The sequence below is a fragment of the Passer domesticus genome, chromosome Z (assembly GCF_036417665.1).
Source record: "Passer domesticus isolate bPasDom1 chromosome Z, bPasDom1.hap1, whole genome shotgun sequence".
NCBI classification, from domain to species: Eukaryota; Metazoa; Chordata; class Aves; order Passeriformes; family Passeridae; genus Passer; species Passer domesticus.
Genome location: NC_087512.1, coordinates 25,252,967 through 25,273,920, shown reverse-complemented (window position 1 = coordinate 25,273,920; position 20,954 = coordinate 25,252,967). Strand labels below are relative to the sequence as shown.

The 20,954-nt window shown below is 37.1% G+C and overlaps 1 protein-coding gene across 4 annotated transcripts in view; it reads left to right on the top strand.

Moving 5' to 3' along the window:
- IQGAP2 (IQ motif containing GTPase activating protein 2) overlaps positions 1–18,948 on the top strand; it is a 122,822-nt gene extending 103,874 nt beyond the window's left edge. For all 4 annotated transcript variants that reach the window (XM_064404642.1, XM_064404644.1, XM_064404643.1 and 1 more), the window contains 18 exons: positions 660–731; positions 894–963; positions 1,261–1,469; positions 2,139–2,288; positions 3,077–3,240; positions 3,905–4,129; positions 4,723–4,863; positions 5,209–5,293; positions 6,725–6,957; positions 9,012–9,144; positions 10,547–10,649; positions 11,540–11,681; positions 13,387–13,474; positions 14,265–14,477; positions 15,315–15,475; positions 16,303–16,446; positions 17,452–17,560; positions 18,016–18,948. In XM_064404642.1, the coding sequence (XP_064260712.1) occupies positions 660–731; positions 894–963; positions 1,261–1,469; positions 2,139–2,288; positions 3,077–3,240; positions 3,905–4,129; positions 4,723–4,863; positions 5,209–5,293; positions 6,725–6,957; positions 9,012–9,144; positions 10,547–10,649; positions 11,540–11,681; positions 13,387–13,474; positions 14,265–14,477; positions 15,315–15,475; positions 16,303–16,446; positions 17,452–17,560; positions 18,016–18,129 (2,556 nt within the window). In that variant the 3' untranslated portion in view covers positions 18,130–18,948. The remainder of the gene's footprint in view (positions 1–659; positions 732–893; positions 964–1,260; positions 1,470–2,138; positions 2,289–3,076; positions 3,241–3,904; positions 4,130–4,722; positions 4,864–5,208; positions 5,294–6,724; positions 6,958–9,011; positions 9,145–10,546; positions 10,650–11,539; positions 11,682–13,386; positions 13,475–14,264; positions 14,478–15,314; positions 15,476–16,302; positions 16,447–17,451; positions 17,561–18,015) is intronic.
- The last annotated feature ends 2,006 nt before the right edge of the window (positions 18,949–20,954 follow it).

Here is a 20,954-nt window from a genome sequence, read left to right as displayed (position 1 = left end):
AGTATGCTTTATCCCTTGACATAGTCCATCACCACCTGGGAATCAGAGACTAGGAGTACAGGCTGAAGGTTTTCCAGAGATTTGCATGGCATTGAAAGTTGTTTAACTGATAGGTTAAGCAAATTGCTTTTTGAAAGCTCTGTGTTTGACTTCCAACAGGCTTTGCAGAACTTGAGGGGCTCCTGAAAGAGATTTCCTTACATCGTTCTTTCCAACACTAAACTAGAAAACATTTGGAATGACAGTGTATTATTTCCTTGAAAAAAATCTCTCTCTCTGAAAAGTGCTCACTTTTCTGAGATGCTAATGGGACAGTTACGTCACAATTGGATTGTAGATCACAGATGGAATATTGTGACAGGATCTCCTGTTTTTGAGGGAGACTGGTCTACAATTGAGACCTGAAGGTATAAATTATTTCCAAAGATAATGTTATGCACAGGTGGTAGAAACTTGAACTCAGGTTGAATTAGTGGCTTAGCGGAAACCCCTTTATCTGGTCACTGGCCAGTAAGAGCCTAGTGGTACAGTCATCTATGGCCCTGAGCACACACGTTCAGCATGCCTGCAGAAGCAGACATTCAAAAGTAAATTGAAACACACACATGAAAGTTTGTGCAGTGTCCCTTAACATTTTTAAAATTTTATTAAATTTCCAGATTCAGTCATGGGTCAAAATGTGGCTAGCAAGGAGAGCTTACAGGAACCGCCTACAATACTTCAAGGATCATGTAAGTAATTTTTCTCCATTTTGAACAGTAAGCATTAAAGCGTGGTAGTACGATTGCAGGGGCAGTTTTGGGAAACAGGAAAGAGGGTGCAAGTTTTGCAGTATGCTTCTGAGCAGAAGTGTATCACAACTAATTATTTTGCCTAATCTTGGTCCTTTTCAGAATGACCAAATTGTGAAAATACAAGCATTTCTTAGAGCAAACAAGGCCAGGGAGGACTACAGAACACTAAGTAAGTAGTAACATGTGGATGTTTTATGTTTGGGGGCAAATATGTTACTGTGTTCAGTCAGGGCTTTTTAGAAGTTTCACATGAGATTTCTCAGTCTCTTATTTAACTTCAAAAGCAGGTGCAAGTGTTTGTAACACAACTGTTCTACAGCTGGAACTATTTTGGATACCTGTACTTTTAAAGTATGACAAAAATATTGCTATCTGGCATAAACTCCAAATTTTCTGCACAGTGATCAGTTTCCTGAGGACTTTAGGGGTGTTAGTCAACTAACAAGACTATTTTCTTCCACTGTAGTTGGTGCTGAAAATCCACCCTTGACTGTTCTGCGCAAATTTGCCTACCTCTTGGACCAAAGTGACTTAGACTTTGAAGAAGAACTGGAAGTAACAAGGTTAAGGGAAGAAGTGGTTACAAAAATTCGGTCCAATCAACAGCTGGAGAAAGATTTGAACTTAATGGACATAAAGATTGGACTGCTGGTGAAAAACAGAATCACTCTTCAGGTCAGCAGGCCCTGTTCAGGCTCCCTTGGTAGCATGCACTGAGCACTTCCCCATGTGGAAGGAACTCGCGGTTACACAACCACAGCTGAGACTGGAAGGGACCTCTGGAGGTCATCTGGTCCAAACCCACTACACAAGCAGGGACACCCAGAACAGGTTGCCCAGGACCACATCCAGACGGCTGATTATCTCCAAGAATCTGAGCAGCCTGTTCTAGTGCTCAGTCACCCTCAATTAGTCAAAATACTCCTGGTAAATTAAGCACTATCTTGACATGGTTCTGCCTTGTGATGTTGTTCTGTTGTCCTGAGTTGTATGGTGCTGTGTTTTGCCAGTTGTGGACACTGTCAGATTTAAAATCTTCTACATTTTTTCTGTGTTAGAATAGACTTCTGATCATATTGGACAGCTTGTTCAAGGCTAATTAATCATTAATTAGTCTGTGTAGGAGATCAGGCCTCACATAATCATTGTTAGTAAGCCACACTGGTGAAAGATGAAGATGTTAAAAAACTGGGTAGTGAGTAGTGCAGCAAAATTTACAAAGTTGCTAATTAAGGCACTTAGAGTAATACTGCATGGTATTTAACATGGCTGGGAATATGTTCATTTTTCCAATCTACCTGTTTTGTTAATATATAATCCAGAGTTTTGGTCATCTTTCTGCAGGATGTGGTACTGCACAGTAAGAAACTTAACAAAAAGAGAAAAAGTCAACTGGGAGAGATGGTTATGGTTGACAAACAGGGCATCAAAGGTTTGAGTAAGGAGAGAAGAAAAAAATTGGAGGCTTATCAACACTTATTCTACCTTCTACAGGTAAATTTTAATGCAAAAATTAACATGGCAGCAATTTTTTGAAGAAAAATTAGAAACATATTGTACTATTAATTTTTAAAATTATTTTATTAGTGATGATAAAACTATTTCCAACTAACATGCAGACTGCAGCAGACACTACGGTCAGTTTCTAATACTTCCTGTAATTGAGAAAATCCTTGTTGTTTTTAAAGTGTGCAGCAAATATGGCTGGTTTTTGCTTGAATACACTTCAGTAGTTACAGAACGTTCTGTCTGAAGAGACATGTTTACCTCCGTGTAGTCCACATAAATTACTGTCACTAGTGGCATGCACTGCATGTGCTGGAAGGGGAGTGGTCTGCAGTGCAGTTCACAGGACATGATGTATCTGTTCTTGTGCTTTTTTTATCTGACCTCACTGACATTTTTCTAGAAGAATTTTTGATCCTCTCAGGGCAGACACCCTCCATAGAAGACATGTAATATGCAAAGTTTTCTTGGTAGATAGCTATTGTCATGTAGTAAATTCCAATTGTCAACAAATACATAGACTAGATGCAGAGAGGTACTATCCAGAGACTGCAAATAAAATCCTTAAAGGAGCTTCTCACTGATTGTGCAGTATTCCCAGTGTTTCTTACATACTAGGATTTGGAGAAAAGAAAAACATGCATGGAAAAGTGACATATATTCAAGTCAACATTAACTGCTTTAGGCGTGAAAAAATGTAGAGAGCTGCCGTCCAAGTGGGGGGAGTTTGTCGTGTCCTGGACAACCATATGAAAGTAATTTTTTTTGCTTTGTAGACTAATCCCACATATCTGGCAAAGCTGATTTTCCAGATGCCACAAAACAAATCAACAAAGTTTATGGATACAGTCATCTTCACTCTGTACAACTATGCTTCCAATCAACGGGAAGAATACCTGCTTCTCAAACTCTTCAAAACTGCTCTAGAAGAGGAGATAACGTATGTGCAGTCACAAAAAATATTCAGCTAGTTTGTGTTTTAGACAGTTCAATGAATGCTTCATGCTTAAAGGAAGCTGGTGGTTAATCTTTAAACTACCATAAAATTACATACATAATCTTATTACAAAAGAACTTTGTTTTATGGGTGTCACTCTTAACCTCAAGTGATTGCTGATTCAAGAAAAAAATAATCTTTCTATGGCAGACCATATTCCTCTATGAAAAAATGGCTTGTAAAAAGATGCTAGGGCTTCTTGGTTTGTACTTGAGTACATAAGGGTAGAGAAAGTATTATTTTTCTTCATATAATCTTATATGTAAGTATAAGATTATATGAAGAAAAGTAATCTTCACTTCTGTAAGTGAAGATTGGTGGCTTATCCTGAAATAATGAAATGTTATTTTATGCCCTTAACAGATGCAGGCTGAACAGATATTTGAGTCTGAGTCAGATATAAATTAGGTGCCACGGACTATGCTATGTAATACATGCAGAATTCAGACAGTAGTCTCTATATATGACCTTATTTTATATAAAAACATTATGAAATAGGCTATATAAAGATGTTTCAACATAGAAATAGAATGGTTTTAGAAGTGTGGGATTTGAAAATATGGATAACCGCACACGTTAAGTCAGAACTCTTCTTTTCCCGATACAGCTCTAAGGTAGACCAGATTCAGGATATTGTTACTGGAAACCCCACTGTCATTAAGATGGTTGTCAGCTTCAATCGAGGCGCTCGTGGACAGAATACTCTGCGCCAGCTCCTGGCCCCAGTGGTGAAGGAAATCATGGAGGACAAGACTCTCATAATCAACACTAGTCCTGTGGATGTTTACAAGGCATGGGTAAACCAGCTAGAAATGCAGACTGGTGAGGCCAGGTGAGTGAGGAAGTTGGACATACTGTACCATACACATGAGGAATCCCTCAGTTCTGCTCTCCTATTCTTTCTCTGACAAATTGTCCTTTACTTGTGCCTATGCACTCCTTCTCAATCTTCCTCCAGCAGAGAGATTTTGGGGAGAGATGCTTGACAAACAGGTGCTTTAAGTTGTTCTGAAAAATGAAAGGATCACTTTCATTTTCATGACCTTCCAAAGTCAATTACTCAATCTTTGTAAATATAATAGATTATGCCATAGAACAACTCAGTCTTTTTCTCAAGTTTTTTACTAACAGCATGTTAATAGTGTCCCAGGCTTTTGATGAGCTATGCTGGGATAGGGATGTGGAGATGCATGTTTTATATTTGTATTCTGCTTTTGTCATTAAGGGAAGATACATGATAACATGTGCACTCCCAACTAAGCAAATTACTTACCTCCAGAAAAAGAAAGCCAAAGCATCTAAGACTTCTAGTAACAAAATCCAGCTTCACTTGTATTTGTCCGACTGATGGCCCTTAGGAAGAAAAAAAAGATTTATTCTCAAATGTATTTAACCTGGTTTCATGTTTATTTTTTTGCTTTGCAGCAAACTGCCATACGATGTGACCACAGAACAAGCATTGACACATCCAGAAGTGGTCAATAAACTGGAATCATCTATTCAGAGTTTGCGGGCAGTAACTGACAAAGTTCTCACTTCCATATTCTCTTCTCTCAATATGATGCCGTAAGTGCTGTGTTAGGACTCTCCAAGTGGCAGTTCATGTGCAGTTCACTTGAACCTCTGTGATGGAGATCCTTTCAAATCCTTTCTATACTTTCAAAGGCTTGTGATACTTCCTCTCGGATGAGTTGCCCAGTAGAGGGAGTGGTTTCTCTGCTTCTGCCCTGCTTTAGCAGCCTGGCAAACCTCTCCCGTACTTGAAACATTTTGTGTTTTCCATTATCAACTCATTCTAGTGTTTCAAGGGAGTGGGCAAAAAGCCAGTAACTTAAGCTGACTAGAATGATTGCTTTCTGTTTCATCTAAGCCTTTTCCAATATTTTGCCTTTTCATCTGTTCTGCATGTAGTTACGGAATGAGATACATAGCCAAAGTTCTGAAGAGCTCACTCCATGAGAAATTCCCGGATGCAACTGAAGATGAACTATTAAAGGTAGACTTCCTAGGGCACACTGCCAGCAGCTTGTTGTTTTCCTGACAAAGTGGATTTTTATTAACACTAAATATTCCAAGGAACTGGAAAAGCAGCATTTATTGAAGAAATCTGGCACTTCTTATTGAGTTGCAAAGGGACTGAGGAAGGGGAGCAGGGAATTCTGTTGCCACAATATAAGTATGTTAATCTGGGTGCTCAGCAATTTGTATGGAAGAGGGTGCTCAACCTGTTTTGGATAGTAGCTGTACTGACAAGGCTGGAGTTTATCTGAATCATCCTGGGACTTGGATTGGTGCTGAGGTCCTTGTGATCACCAGTCCTTTCACTGGAGAACACTGTAGTCCTCTTCTTTTTTTCTCCCCTATCTAAAGTTGTTACCATGTTAAGAAATTGTAATTTAAATTCAATAAGGAAGGTTTCTAAAAGCAAAGTTTGAGTAGATTATACTGCACTTGTATTACATTACACTTAAGATGCTTGTAAAAGTTGTAGAAATGGCATTTGTACAGTCTGAAAAATAAGGTGTAAGTATGGTACTGGCACAGTGGCTGTAGTTACCGTACCATGTAGGGTAACAGCCATGGTGCCTCTTCAAAGGACTTAGGGGAATTGCTCCATAAGCCTTCTAAAAAGCTGAGAGACTCTCACCCTGTCAAATTAGGACTATTTTTCACTTCAATAAAAACCCTTTTATCAATGTTTAATTGCATGGGTCTAAAAGTACAATGTTTTTATTTTAACAGAACTTCCCTATTCTTCACTGTCCATCACTCCAGCAATACAGTTTAAAAAATTGCTCAACACATTAAAAAACTTAGATAGCAAATGAAGTACCCACTTGAAAGCCTTTAAATGTGTAAGCTGGAAGTTCTGCAGGTGCATACATATAAGCTAAAGCAAATTGCAGAAAGCAAAGTCCTGCCTGTTTCTGAGACCAGGAATTCTTTGAAGTTGGCATCTTCAGAAGATGCTGCAGCATTGTTACAGAAACTGCAGTTTGGGAAATCTGTTCTCTAGATTTCTAGGGCTGCACTGCAGTACAGTCCCTTTGAGAAGTAATGGGTCCCCTTATCAGTGAGTGCATTAAATGCTGCCAGTATCTGCAGCACTTCAAAGAATGAGCCTTGGGAGAAGACCCTTGCAAAATATAGAAGAGTTGTGTTTGTGTTTAACTCCATGTCTTGCATTAGCTGAACTACAGCCAGTATCAAATTGAAATGTGGTTGTAAAACATCCATGACTGATGTTCCCAGGTGTTATAGGAGGAGCATCATGTGAGAGGCTCTTCCAGTTAGACCCACAGGTAATGTGGGTCTAGCACCAGTTCCTATGGTCTAATTTAGAAGTAGAAATGATTGGTCATGTTTTGTAAAGTGTCACTCCTGTATGCAAAGGGAAGATCTCTTAACTTTTTTTCTGTTTCTTTAGATTGTTGGCAACCTTCTGTACTATCGCTACATGAACCCTGCCATAGTTGCTCCTGATGGCTTTGATATAATTGATATAACAGCTGGGGGCCAGATACACCCTGACCAGAGGAGGAACCTAGGCTGTGTGGCAAAAGTCCTCCAGCACGCTGCTTCTAACAAACTCTTTGAAGGAGAAAGCGAACATCTATCATCTATGAACACTTACCTCTCACAGACCTACCAGAAGTTCAGGTATGCACAGCCCTCACAAATACCTACAGAGGAGGAGCTTTCTTCTAGGATGAGTAAGGGAGGTGGACTCCTTGTTGATAGGAATTTCCTGTTAAAAATGTTTAAAATGTTGAGTGATATGGGAAAGAGAAATGCTCACTGACGAGGCAACAGGAGCAGGAGTAACAGGTTGTATTTTAGCTTGTGCATTAATTTGAGATTATCTCTGCTGTCTTGCTTGCAGTTCTTTACTGCAAAGAGAACAGACTGTGGTAACTCACGATCCAGAAGAATCAATGTCTGCTTTGATTTGGGAGGATATCTGAACGTTTTGTCTAAGGAAGAAAAAATATTTGTCAAGAAAAAGTTGTAGGATTTGTTATTTATTCTCTCAGCTTTGCTCACAGATTCTATACAGATATAATTATTTTATCTTGCAGTCATAGGAAACTGCATGTTTTCCTACATTCTGGGACACAAATTCTTTGGGGTTATTGCCCATTCATTGCTATTACTTTGTGGTATTGTTGAGTTTTGTAATGAACTTGCACTCAGAATTTCTGTCTTTAGTGTCTGCTCTTTGTGAAAGCAAATGCACTGTTCATCTAATGGGTTTCCTTGAGAGATGTCAACATGGACACAGAGATATTTCAACTTAGTAATTTTAATGAAGTATTTAAGGGCATGACATAAACATGAAGAAGCTATAAGGTAGAAAGTGTTATAGCTAAAATAACAAATGCCAAATTAAAGAGCACTGCTCTAGTCAGCCCTTGATTGCTACAAAAGGAAGAATCCCTCTCCTAATTAAGCTAACTTAAATATCTGTTTGCTTATGCTCTGTGATTTAACTAAGCCCTTCTTAGACAGCAACAGTGGCTGCCCTTAGCTGCCTGTTCCCCTTTGGAACAGTATTAGCAATGTTAGCTATGCTCAAAGCTATTAAGCCTGCCTAGATCTTTTAGTCTGCATTTATGAACTTGTGCAGAAATTTGTTCCACACCCTTCCCAAGCCTTTGAAATCATCTGTCTTCACAACTTCTCCTGTAGCAATATTTAGAAGTTTGCTACCTGTTGGTTAAAATTAAAATTTTCCTGCAGTTTCATTGCATACCTTATTGGCCATTATTTTTTTGACTGATTAATGAATTCTGCACACATCTCATGCAATACCACCGTGATTTTGTATAACTTGATGTGTAGTCCCGAGCTTTTCCTCTCCAAAGTGAAGAATATCAGTCCATTTTCTTTTTTCTTTTTAATTATTATTTTCCAATGCTTTAAAGGTGCTATGAACCTGAAACACATATCCTCTTCAACACCATAGGACTGGCACAGTATGGCTCCTGGAGCAAACCTATAGGCATCTTCCAAAACCCTGTTTTTCCCAGCTGCTGCATTTCAAGTTTTCTTACTTCAGAAAACAAAGTGGTTCTCTACAAGAGGACCCTGCTGGTTCTTGGCTGTGTGTGCACATCGCTGAAGAAGCAGTAGCTTGGAGACACACCAGTTGTCATTTTGGGAAGCAGGTCTCAGCACTCCATGTGCATGCTAGACATACTGAAGTAACACTTCAACCACACTGCATTTTTTCCTGTCAGGGTTCTTATATTTATAAACAATACTACATTTTCTCTCATCTTGAGCAACTCATTTTCTGCTTAACAGCAATGTAAACATTTGTGGGACAAATAGGAATTTTGTGCATCTATTTCAATCAATTCCTTCTCAGCACACCTCATACTGTGAAGTGCCTTCATAAAATAACAGAGAAATCCTTTTACAATTTCTAGGCCATTAAATAGATATTTCACTAAGTCCTTAAAATTTACCTTTTTTAATAATTAGGAGAAAAAACCCAACCCCTTTAAAACAGTCTTCCACCAGCTACCCAGGAAAGAGAAGACTTCATCAGTTGTATTGACGTGTTGCCTCCTTGAAACATTTGAGGTTAGATTGCGGATTATAAGAGAAACATAATTCCTGTCAAAGACTTGACTGTAGCTTTATTATTCAGGCTAAATAAAGTGAATTTATAAGGGACAATTATTGAAGTCTTTCTCATTTTCTCTTAGGAATTTTTTTCAAGCAGCATGTGATGTTCCTGAACCAGAGGAGAAATTCAATATTGATGAATACTCTGATATGGTGACCCTTAGCAAGCCTGTCATATATATTTCCATTGAAGAAATTATCAATACCCATTCAGTAAGTCAATCAAAACAAACTAGTCAGTGGACTATAGCATACAGATTATCAAATATTTGCAGCTGACACTCTCTAGGGAAAGCTCAGTTTTCATTCTTACTTTTGAAGTAATTTCTTCACTTCATCTCTAAAATGTCCTGAAGCTAAATACAAGATTTTTTTTTCCCTAGGAAAAATGCAAATGCTGCTTTTATGTAAAAGCATCATCTTGAATAATAATTAGTATGTAACATTTTCTGATGAGGGGAAAACACAGTTATGTTCCAGTCTCATGTGACATTTCTAACTTTAAAACAATTTTTTGTCTTGGGTAAGAAAGTGAAAGCAGTTTGAAGGAAAGCCTTTAGGAATAGAAATTGTATATTGTGGCTCTGGCATTCTGTCATGTGGCTTGTTGGAGGCAGATGACGACATCAGATTTAGAAAAATTGACGCTGTGGTATCATTCCTGTTCTTACTGTGGGAGTAACTGCAGTCTGAAGCATGACTTAATAGGGTGTAAGTTAAATGTTTACCACATGTTCCTCCTACAACTGGGGTACTACTATTTGTTTCCTGGATTGCAATATGTCCCCTATGTGAACCCCTGCCCAAGTCAAAAAAAACCCCACAACATTCTCCCATTAAAAAAAAAAAAAGCCCATGAACACCACAAAGAATCTCTGTCAAATACTGAGATGCACTACGAAAAGGTAGAACACCCAACTCACAGTAGTCCACTCTAAAAGTTAGTTTTATTCAAGTGAAAACTAGTAACCTAATCTACTAAAAAAACCCTTCTGGTTTGTCTTTTTGCCTGTTATTTTAATTTTTGAAGCAACAGACCTATGTTTGCAGGTAATGACCAGAACTTATATGTGAACATTGGTCCTTTCAGTGAGCCCAGTGACTGGCATAACATGTCTAGTGGGTGGTGCAGTGGGTGCTGCAGAGGTGGTTCCTCACTCAGAAAATACAGTCCTTTCAGAAAGGACATCACTGACACTTCTGCAAGCTACTGGAATGGATGTACAGACAATAGGTGTCTTTCTATGGATCACCAGCACTGTCTTTATTCCTTTGGGTGTTAAGGATGCAGCACCAAAATGCTCTGCTTGGGATTATCATCCTTTATTCTGTGATGGTTAGGACTTTGTTAGTCTGAATTGCAAATCTGCTCAGCCGTGATATTTAGCACTCCAGAGGCAATAGCTGGAGAAGCAAGACAAGCTGTTTTACAGCAAGGGCAGCTCTGAACTGTAGCCTGGAATCCAGGGTGCTTCCTGGCCTTGGGAAGGTCCTCCATAATCCTGATCATGATAGGTCTGTGTTTTTCAACATTTAGTTTCCAGACTTAGTTTCAAGTATAAAGATACCAGGAATGCCTTTTCTGGATGATGATTTAATTTACATTTGTTTATAGCTGCTTCTGGAACACCAGGATGCCATTGCCCCTGAAACTAATGACCTGCTGAATGAATTGCTGGAAGGTCTGGGACCTGTTCCTGATATAGAATCTTTCCTTGGTATGCCGTTTTTTGTCTTTATGGATAACTTCATTTTATGGGCAGAATTCAACAGAGGCTTGACTTAAATACTATTGTTTCTCTCAGAGCAATAGCTTCTGCTTCTCTGTTTACTACAGAATTATCTTCCAAACACTTACTGTAACATTGCACCTTATATTTGAATCCTTCTCTTAACTGCAATATCCACTCTAAAAATTAATGTGTGATTCAAAATCCAAACATTACTAATATTTTGAATGATCCACTTGTGCAGAGAGGAAACAATTATTTTTTTTTTTTAGCAATCTGGTCTTAAGATTTGCTAGTGTTGGGTAGAAACTTAGAAAAAGTATATAGAGAATTCTAAAACCAGCCATTTTTTTCTTTTGATACTTAAATATCCAAATAAAAATTACTTTTTTTAAATTATGCAGATTTCTTAGAAAGTAATGCATTTTTGACTGGTACTTGATTTGCATGTATTGTAGAAAACTGTTTAGAAAGTAGCTAGGAGTCATGGATAATACCAACATTCGAGTCAATAACCTGTTAACATAGCTGCTACTCTTCTGTTTCTTCATTATCACTGCATGTTTGGATAAAGGATGTTACATTGTTTGTATTATTCTTTGAGAAGACAACCCGAAAGTCTTTTGCACATCAAGAGCCTGAAAAGCAAGGATTGGTGTAATTTCCAAAAATATTGTAATTGGGCTTATAAATAACTAAGTTATTGTTTTGATTGTTCAGTGTCCAAAAAAGACTCCTAAGTGACAGGAGGTGGAGGTGCTATATAATAAGCTTAATATTTCTGATTGTTTACAGTGATTCATTTAGGTATTTGTTTGCTTCATGTACTGAATCATGGGAAAATTGGAAAACTTGGAGTAAAATATGTTTCCTTGTAGGGGAAGGAGCTGTTGATCCCAATGACCCCAACAGGGAAAGCACACTGAGTCAACTTGCAAAAACAGAGATTTCACTGTCCCTAACAAGCAAATATGAGTTACGAGAAGGTGAAGATCAGGATCTCAAAAGTTTGATGATAAAGTAAGTTTTGCTCAAACATTTATATTCTGGCAATGCTTATTGCTTCTTTGTTTTTAAATGTTGCTTTTTAAACATTTACCCTGCCTAAGTGCATTTCTGAGGTGCTGAGTGCATTCAGTTTTGAAAAGACAGTTTGTGTTCAGTGCAACTCAAACTTTTCCAAAAGTCAGAAGAACTGTCAGTTTCTCTAGAAAAATAAATATATTGCCATCTTGTATTTTGAGCATGAATGCATCATTATCTAGGAAACTTTTTTTCATAAAGCTGTAAAAGCACTCTGCTTAAAAATGCCACAGCCTTGGGAAAGCAGAGATGAAAAGCAGTCCACACTTAAAAGGGTCAGACAGTATTACCATGTCCTTTCCTCCCACTCAAAAATAAACACTTTCCTGATATACTGTCATCAGCCATTTGAAAAGAATGTAACTGTTACTTCAGCAGGAATAGTGCATACTGCACTATTTCCTTTTATCCGGGAAAGAAAACTGTGTTTCTTCTGTCTTGGGAACAAATGACTACAGGGATACTCTGGAATACAAGCTACTTTATCGTAAAAATTAATTACATAACAGCACTTTGTTTCACATTATTGGCACCCATCTTTTGACATTATTTCAAGCTATCCAGAAAAGGGATTGGCCTACTTAAGATCCTAGTACAATCTGAGAAAGGGAGAGAACAGGATGCTGCTCTCTTCTGTTACTGTGCTTATATGTACCCCATGTGTGCGAAGGCAAAAATATCACATTAAAAGGGAAAGACAGCATTAATAACTAGGAGGACAGACATGGGCTGTAATTAATATCTGATCTATTAAGCTGTTTGAGCTTTTTAAATCAGAAATAAGTATTCTGGATTTGTTCAATGGTGTGACGTTTTACTTCTGAAGAAGTAACTGAACCTAGGTAGACTATCACATTAAACTATTAGTTTTTATCATAGAAATTTTGACAATATTTAGACATTTTCCTTGGAAACTTAAGCTGCATCTTTAATTTTCTGTTAATTGTTATGAATAACAAGCTATTTCAGTAACGTGTCCTCTAAATTAATAGAATTCTGTAGCAGGATGTTCTTGGAAGTATTATCAACAAATAGGCAGCAGGAATGAGATAAATTCTTACCAAGAAAAGAACTGGTTAACATATCGGAGTGTAGCAGCTTCCCTTTTTTAGTAAGGAAATGCTTCTTGTCTGTTGTCGCTAGAGAAATATCTGTCCTTAAGTGGTTTGTGTAAATGCACTGCATCAAATGAAAAATTCCTTCGAAGTTCAGCAGTTCTGAGTGTATTTCCACTTTATTCAGTAAATATGACCCTAAATGGAATGATGAGTAGCTCAGGCTTTTTAAACTTCACATTTCTGTCTGCTGTTATGTCACGATCACAATTAAAATCCACGTGTGAGTTGTTGCTTGTATTTTATTAACAGAAACTCTTTTACAGTGCTGGTTGGTTGTCTGTTTTCTAAAATAAATGGAGGGAAGCTTACATGTGTTTCTCTATTCAGGCTGTGTAGAAACCAGATACTCAATGCTGTTAAAGAAAGCTGTGAAACATGAAAAGCTAGAAAGCAAAATTTACCAATAATCCAATTTTACTCATAATAATAAAGGGGGAGTTTACTACTTTTATGGTCAAAGGAATGACATGTACAAGTGATACAGTGATAACTGTTCAGTAATATCTAAATATCCTTTTCAAAAGGACCAAAAGACTCATTGTGGATGTGATACGAACACAACCAGGGGATACACTCTTAGAAATACTAGAAACACCAGCCACTGCACAACAGGTAAGTGTTATACTGTGCCTAAATAGAGAAGGAAGTATTTTATTATAACTATTTGAAAGCCTTAACAGATCTCTGACAGCTTTCTCCATCACATTATAACAATGAAATTGTTTGTTGACAGTTTGAGACTATTCAGATTTAGAGTTTTCAAAATATGAGACTTGTATAGTTGGGTTTTTTTACTGTATAATTGGGAACAACTTCAGAGTGAAACAAAATGTTTTCTATATTATAGTACAACAAATAGCCTGAGGTGAATATTTCTACTCTTTTTTCCCCCCTCTCATTAAATCCTGTTTTGTAACTCAACTTGCCTGACCCTTTAGTTTATTTGCTTAACCTATGCAAGCAAATCTAGGGAACTACTGCTATCCTTAGTTTGGGAATCGAGTGGGAAGAGCTCACAGTTAAAGTCTTTCCCATAGACACTGACACACAAAACTGCATTTTAATAACGTGCCGATTTTAGTTCATCTCAGTGTGTGCATATGTAGGAAACACCTGTGAGATCTGGACAGTCTTCCCCCAACTTGAAGTCATTGAACCTGGCTGAATTAGACATTTTGATTAATTCAAATTTATGTCTTGGTGTTGTCACTACCTACCTAAAGTATGTCCAAAGGCATAGTAAATGGGGTACTTTGAGACCAAGTGGTAACAGGACATAAAGATGCACCTTGATTCTTGATAATCCCCTATTCAATGTACTTGAGAAGTCAATGTACTTGAACTCTTTACAGTTATCAAAATCGGGAAAATAACTGTTCTGGATTTTTTTCCCCTCCCCCAGGAATCTGAGAATTTGAAACTTGTAGAAAAACGTGCCATCTTAGATTCCAAAACTCCAGAGAAAATGAAGCACAGTCAGTCTATTTTTGAAGACGGGCAGCTACCAATAGAACAAAAGAAAAGGAAAATTCAGAGAAATCTCCGGACACTGGAACAAGCAGGACTAGTGTCTTCATCAACTAAGTACCAAGAAATTATAAATGAGATTGCTAAGGTAAACTGAGTGTTTCCTTGTATATCAACGTTTTTTAGCATCTAGCCTAAATCCATTCCAATTAGAGAAGTAAAACATATTTTTCAGGGAATGCTACCCTAAACTATTGAAGTATCCATATACCAATCAAATTGTTTTCGTTCCCTGACAAAACAAGTGACAGACAGTACGCTCCTGAATAACTGAAATGAATGACATCAAACTGCAACCTTTGTTATCCAAATCTGATATTGAATTTGATGCTGATGATTATTTAATTCCTCCTCTATAATGTTTCAATATAACTTTGTATATTTTAACAGTAATTGGAATTGCTTAGTGTTGTTTCAGTTAAGAATGTCTGTGGTCTTGGTAAGGTTTCAAAAGTCTTAAACCCCCATGAAATATTATCTGATTGTTATTAACACTGATCTGCTGTGGTTGGGCAGGACACAAGAAAAGTGGGTCAATGTTGTGCCCATCCTGATGCTGATAAAGCACAGGGACTGTTCTCAACAAATCCTATTCCACATCCACAACCCATACTGGCCATAAGAACCTTAGTATATTGAACTTTAGCACAACAGTGATATTTTTCTAATGAGTTCTGTGTCTGTTAGGCCCTGTAGAGCACAGCAAAGTTCAACACCACTTATATATATGAGTAGCAATGTGATTGCCATGTGAACAAACTGTTGTACTCCCTACAGGTACTGTTCTTGTGAGAACTAACAGGATAATCCTGTGCTTTCTCTCAGTACTTAAGTCAGATTTCATAATTACAAATTGCAATGGTAATGAACTGAGGCTTTTTAAAATTTCAAATTAATAAAACGATGCATTAATAAATTTATTTAGGATATCCGGAATCAAAGAAGATACAGACATCATCGAAAAGCTGAACTGGTGAAACTCCAGCAGACTTTGAATGCACTTAACTCCAAGACAGCATTTTATGAGGAACAAATTAATTATTACAACACTTATATAAAAACTTGCTTAGACAACCTAACAAGAAAGTGAGTTGAGTCTTTCTTTTAATGTGTCTTTTAGTGTGTTTTGTCGAGAGAGAGAGAAGGTGTTAATATGTAGTTTAAAGTTTCGGTTCCAACAGATTGACAATCTACAAAAGGTCCATGAGAGCTGTAAACTGCATCAGCATCTGGATGTTAAAGTCTTACATTTATTTAAGACTGCCTTTGAGAAAGAAAAGTCTATGTCTATGTAAAGAGATGTATAGATGTTTTCAATATATTTAATTGGTGCTACTTTGCAGATCCATGTGCATAGTTTGAGGTCATGAAGCTTTGGGAAGTAATTTTATTGGTTTCTTCCTTTTTTACAAGTTTTGGGGTTTGTCTTTAGAATGGAAAAGGGGAAAATAAATGCCTAAATAATTTTACCTTTCAGATATGATGGAGTTACTTGAAAGCAATCCATCCATCAATGCCACCAAAATGTTAAAATGAAAACATTTTACTGACATGAACATGAACTTTCCTAGTGCACACTTCATTAATCCAAAAATTAACTCTAATTACAGAGTATTTACCATTTATGTCACCTTAAGTTTACAAATTGCTATTTGTAAGATAGTGGACTCTACGATCAGCGTTGGATTTCACAATAGAATTGAAGGAAGTGCTAAAAGATGATCAAAATCATTGGCAAGATACTTAGATGACTCACTGAATGATAAAAATTCCTCTAACTCTTAGATTTTTTTGAGATGTTAATTTTGGTTTTCTAGAGAAGTTCAAGAAAGAGTCACGGAAAGTTAAATATGGCTGAAGTATTAAGGATCTGAGAAACACACCAAAAGCCAGTTTTCTTGTTCTCTTCCCAGAAATTCACGGAGGTCAATTAAATTAGATGGAAAAGAGGAGGTGAAGGGAAGCAAAAAGCTGAAACAGACCTCACTAAAGTACACAGCTGCAAGACTTCATGAAAAAGGTGTCATCCTAGAAATTGAAGATCTTCAAACCAATCAGTAAGTGCAATAGAAACCAATTCCAAGCATTTTCTAATCAACATTTTCCAAGGGGCCCTGTGCCACAGCTAAAATTGCCTCCGACTTTGGCACTCAGAAGGAAGCTACAGTCTAATTGTTGCAATTATTTTTTTTACTTTGTACCTTGCTGTATGATTACCTTTGGAAAATATGTTAATAAGCCACTGCTAGCACCATCTCACATGGACAAGTGCAAGTTTGGCAGCAGACTCACTATTAATGACCACGTTTTTATGCAGTTGTAGCAATCTTTTTTCATATATTGACCAGTCACTTTCAAGGAACTTAGTAAACCTCAGGTTTTCTGCTCATCCTCACTATGGCAGGGTGAATGGATGTGGTGGTTTAATATCCCTTTTGTATTCTTCCATTTTGAGGCTGTGCTAGTGAAAGTCTTCCATTCTTTGCACCTTCCCATCCACGTTCTGCATGGAAAAGTTTTTTCAGGTTTTTTTGGGTTTGGGTTTTTTTTTCCCCAAGTGTTCATCAGGTAGAGGAAGCCACATGAGGCAAATATATACCTGCAAGAAGATGCTTGGCATGGCAGAAGGAAAATACGGTTGTCCTGTTTCTGTCCAGTGGGTGTTGGATCCAATTTGTTCACTGAACTTCCCAAAGACTTTTTTTTTTTTTGGTGCCTTGTTGAGTTCTTTATTTGTTGGTTTGGTTTTGGTTGTTAGGTTTTTTTGTTGTTGTTGTTGTTGTTTTGTTTGTTTGTTTTGGTTGAGGTTTGGTTGAGGTTTTTTGGATTGGGTTTTTTTGGGAGTTGTTTTTCTAGTACAAAAGACTTCAGAGTTCTGTATTTCACACTACCAGTACTACCAGAAAGTCTAGGAAGACACTGTATGGAGTGCAGTGCAGGGAGGGATAGAGTGATTCTTTTGACACCAGTGACAGTGCTTGTGGTCAAAGTTCTATGTTCTTCAGGCTTTTTCCCCAAACCCAAATACAGCCTGTGTATTCAATTACCTTTCTTGTTTCAAGGTTTAAGAATGTGATGTTTGATATCACACCTGGAGAAGAAGTGGGTGACTTTGAAATCAAAGCAAAATTTTTAGGAGTCGAGATGGAAAAAGTGCAGCTCCATTTCCAGGTTTGAATTTTGTTACTTTGCTATATAGCTGCTGTTGTGTTTCCTATAACTACAAACTTTTTCAATATTTTTTTCACATGTATCCATGAACCAGTCAATCAGTACAGAGCAGCAGCTAACATGGAGAATAATTATATAAATTCTGCAGGATGCTGGGCATGGACATTGAATTAATGTTTATCTTGGGGCAACTACATGAAATCAACCTCCACATTAGTTCAGGCGGCAAGCGGGAAAAAGTAAAAAAAAATGGAAATACACAGAAAACAGTATTTCTTCTGGTTTGCTGCTGTAGCTTAGGATCTAGAGGACACCTAATGTTTACTACATGTACCCCAATATTTGCTTGCAATTGTTTAAGTTATGAAGAACCTGGAGTTGGTGATGTTTATCACATCTTGTTACTGTAAGGTATGGATTTAGACAGACACTAATGATTTTATTTCTTGTTTCAGGATTTGCTTCAGATGCAGTATGAAGGTGTGGCTGTAATGAAAATGTTTGATAAAGCTAAAGTGAATGTGAATTTGCTCATATTCTTGTTGAATACGAAGTTCTATGGAAAATGAGTACTTTCAGATATGATGGACTTCATCAATCAGTGGGAAGTCTATTCAGTATTTTTTTTGCTTATAAACATTTGAAGTTGTCATTGGATGCTTGTTAAATTTTAAAAACACACCCTAAAACACCAAATGTTCAGAAGAATGTACACAGTGCCTTTTCAGCATTGAAAACAAAACAGAAAACCAAGAAATCGATTCATTTAAACAGCTCAAGATTTCATTGGTGTTGGTACTTCAAAATCAAAATATTCTTTAGGACACACAGCTATTGTGTAGATTTTAAGGTAGGCAGAAATTGAATTTAGTTAAATATATAAACCTCTTCCTATTGAAACATTTTTTAAATTACCTCAGATATATAATATAGCTGATACTAGACTTTAAGTATTTACCAAAAGAAAACCTAATTTGTTTCTAAGGGATAGTTTGAGCAAATACTTAGTTACATACTAGGCCTATTTTGTGGCAGTTGTCAATTGCAAAGCAAACTTATTGTGCAATTCAAAAAATTTTATAGGTAATTATAAAGTGACAATAACAAGTTGCTTCACAAAAATATATTTTACAATTCATTCCTACTAAATGCACTACTGCCTCGTGCAAAATGACATTTTCTACTTTCACAGCCTTTGGAGTGGTATTGGGGAAATCTGAATAGCGAACAGTTGTTCAGTTTGAAGTATTTGAATACCTAAATTGTGCCTGTCTGTCTTTTTTTTTTTTTTTGTAAGAAAATAAATGCAATAAAATCAGTATTTAGATTGGGTTTTTTAAATATTCTTTGGAGATTGTTCTATGTAAAATAAACATTACCTAATTAAACTGGCTTGGTCCCTAAATTTCATTTCAAGGAATTATTAAAGCTGCAATCTAGATGGTAATTGAAAGAACTTCTTTCAGTGCATTTAATTTATAAAATTGCATGTAATTAAGCCTGACTGTCCCCAGTACACTTGAGGAGAGCTGCTCAGCAGTGAAGATTTCATGGCCTTTATGCTATTGAATGTGATGATGATTTTGCTTAAGAACTACCACTAATACCTACAGAGCAAAAGTTTGTGCCATAGGTAATGTGACCAATAGAAAATAATTCCTTCTCTCACTTCTATTGTAATGAACACTTCAAAAGATGGAGAGTGAGACATTCTGGAATGAATCATAAAAGCATATTAAGTATTAACTCTGGTAAGGGAATAGAACAGTATTAAGTCACTGGCAGATATATGGATTGCAAACTCAGCTGATATACTGATCTGTGGTGTTACACAAGCTGAAAAAAAATTACATTACCAGAGATATTAATTTATGCATGACATTAAGTTTGAACACATGACTGCTTTAAAACAGTTAATATCCCTAATTAAAGGATTGAAAAACTACTACTTGATTCCATTTTTCTTCTAGCTGGTTATGTATAAACCATTTTAATATGACATAAATGCTTCAGTATTGATGCCCTGCTTTGCTTAAAATAGCTGGATAGAAAAGTGAAAACAGTGCTTCACTTTTCCTTCAAAGAAGAGAACTGAATTTTTCTTGAATATTAATTACATTCCCAATCTTTTGTTCCCCTTTTTATTTGCAACAAACTTGATTAATGGCTATATTTTTAACAAACTCTAGCTGAGCACTAAATCTGTCACAGGTGTGATGTTGCTCTTAAGAACAGACTCTTGAGGTAATGTGGCAAAAGCCTGGAGCTGTGCAGGTGAGACATGCCAGAGACCCACAGCCTTTTTGGGAGTAACTCACTCCTGGATATGCAATTTTGTGTGGTACACTTGACACATCTAGTACCTGCCTGGTTCTAATGCAAATAGTGCATTGCTCCATTATTTCCTGGAGCAGGCAAGCTTAGAGAAGCTTCTTTGGTTCCCACATGATGACAAGTATGAATGGTACAGTCTGTGTACCAGCATGACCCTTTTCCAGCCATTTCCTGGGCTTCCTGTTCTTCCTAGTGCACATCAAAGAGTAATTTCCATTTAATTTCTTTGAACTCCTTAAGCTTTTTTCCTTAATTAGGTAGTTCCATTTAGGGCCTTGTCATTGAACAATAATATGAACCCTGCTGAACAGGACTGACCACAATGTTTTGTACCCCATGTAAGATTGATGGTAGTGTGAAGTACCACACAAATGAGTTAAGTGATTCTGTTATTACCCACTGCTGCTGACAGCTCCTAACTACAACAAAAAATAAAGGCTTTTTAGAGGCTACTGTAAGATGCAATGTGGGAACTTCAACATTAGATAGGACTTGCTGAAACCAGTTTAAATCATGAAATGGTGGTGTGGAAGGACTTGCATTGCTGGTTCAAAATCTGAAAAAAAGAAAGCCAGTACATCTGAATTGGACCTATGCATCAGCTGTCACTACAGGAGAAAATGCACCTTTCTTTGGACAACCTGCCTAACTCTCAACTTTGTCCTCCTTAACTGGTGGTAGTGAAAAGAAATTATAATAGGCAATAGTCTTAGCCTGTTAACCCCAAGGCTTGCATTTTTCTATCACGTGTTTTCAGAGTTGACTAACAGTGCTTGGCAGCTAACTTAGTTTATTTTGGAACTTTTCCATTCTCAAGGGCCTCTGAAGATACAAAACTACCCACAAAACTGCAGAACCTCCTTCTGCCAAGACCAGGCAGACAGAAACACCAACAAGATTTGTTCTATTTCACTTTGCACTGATCTGTGGGCCTCCTTTAGCTGGCCAACTTTATTTTAAAGCATACAGGAGTAAAACAACAACCTTCATTCCTAGAAAATCCAAACACTGACAGCCACATGTGGTTTCAAAAGTTTGCAACTAGATACACAATCCTCTA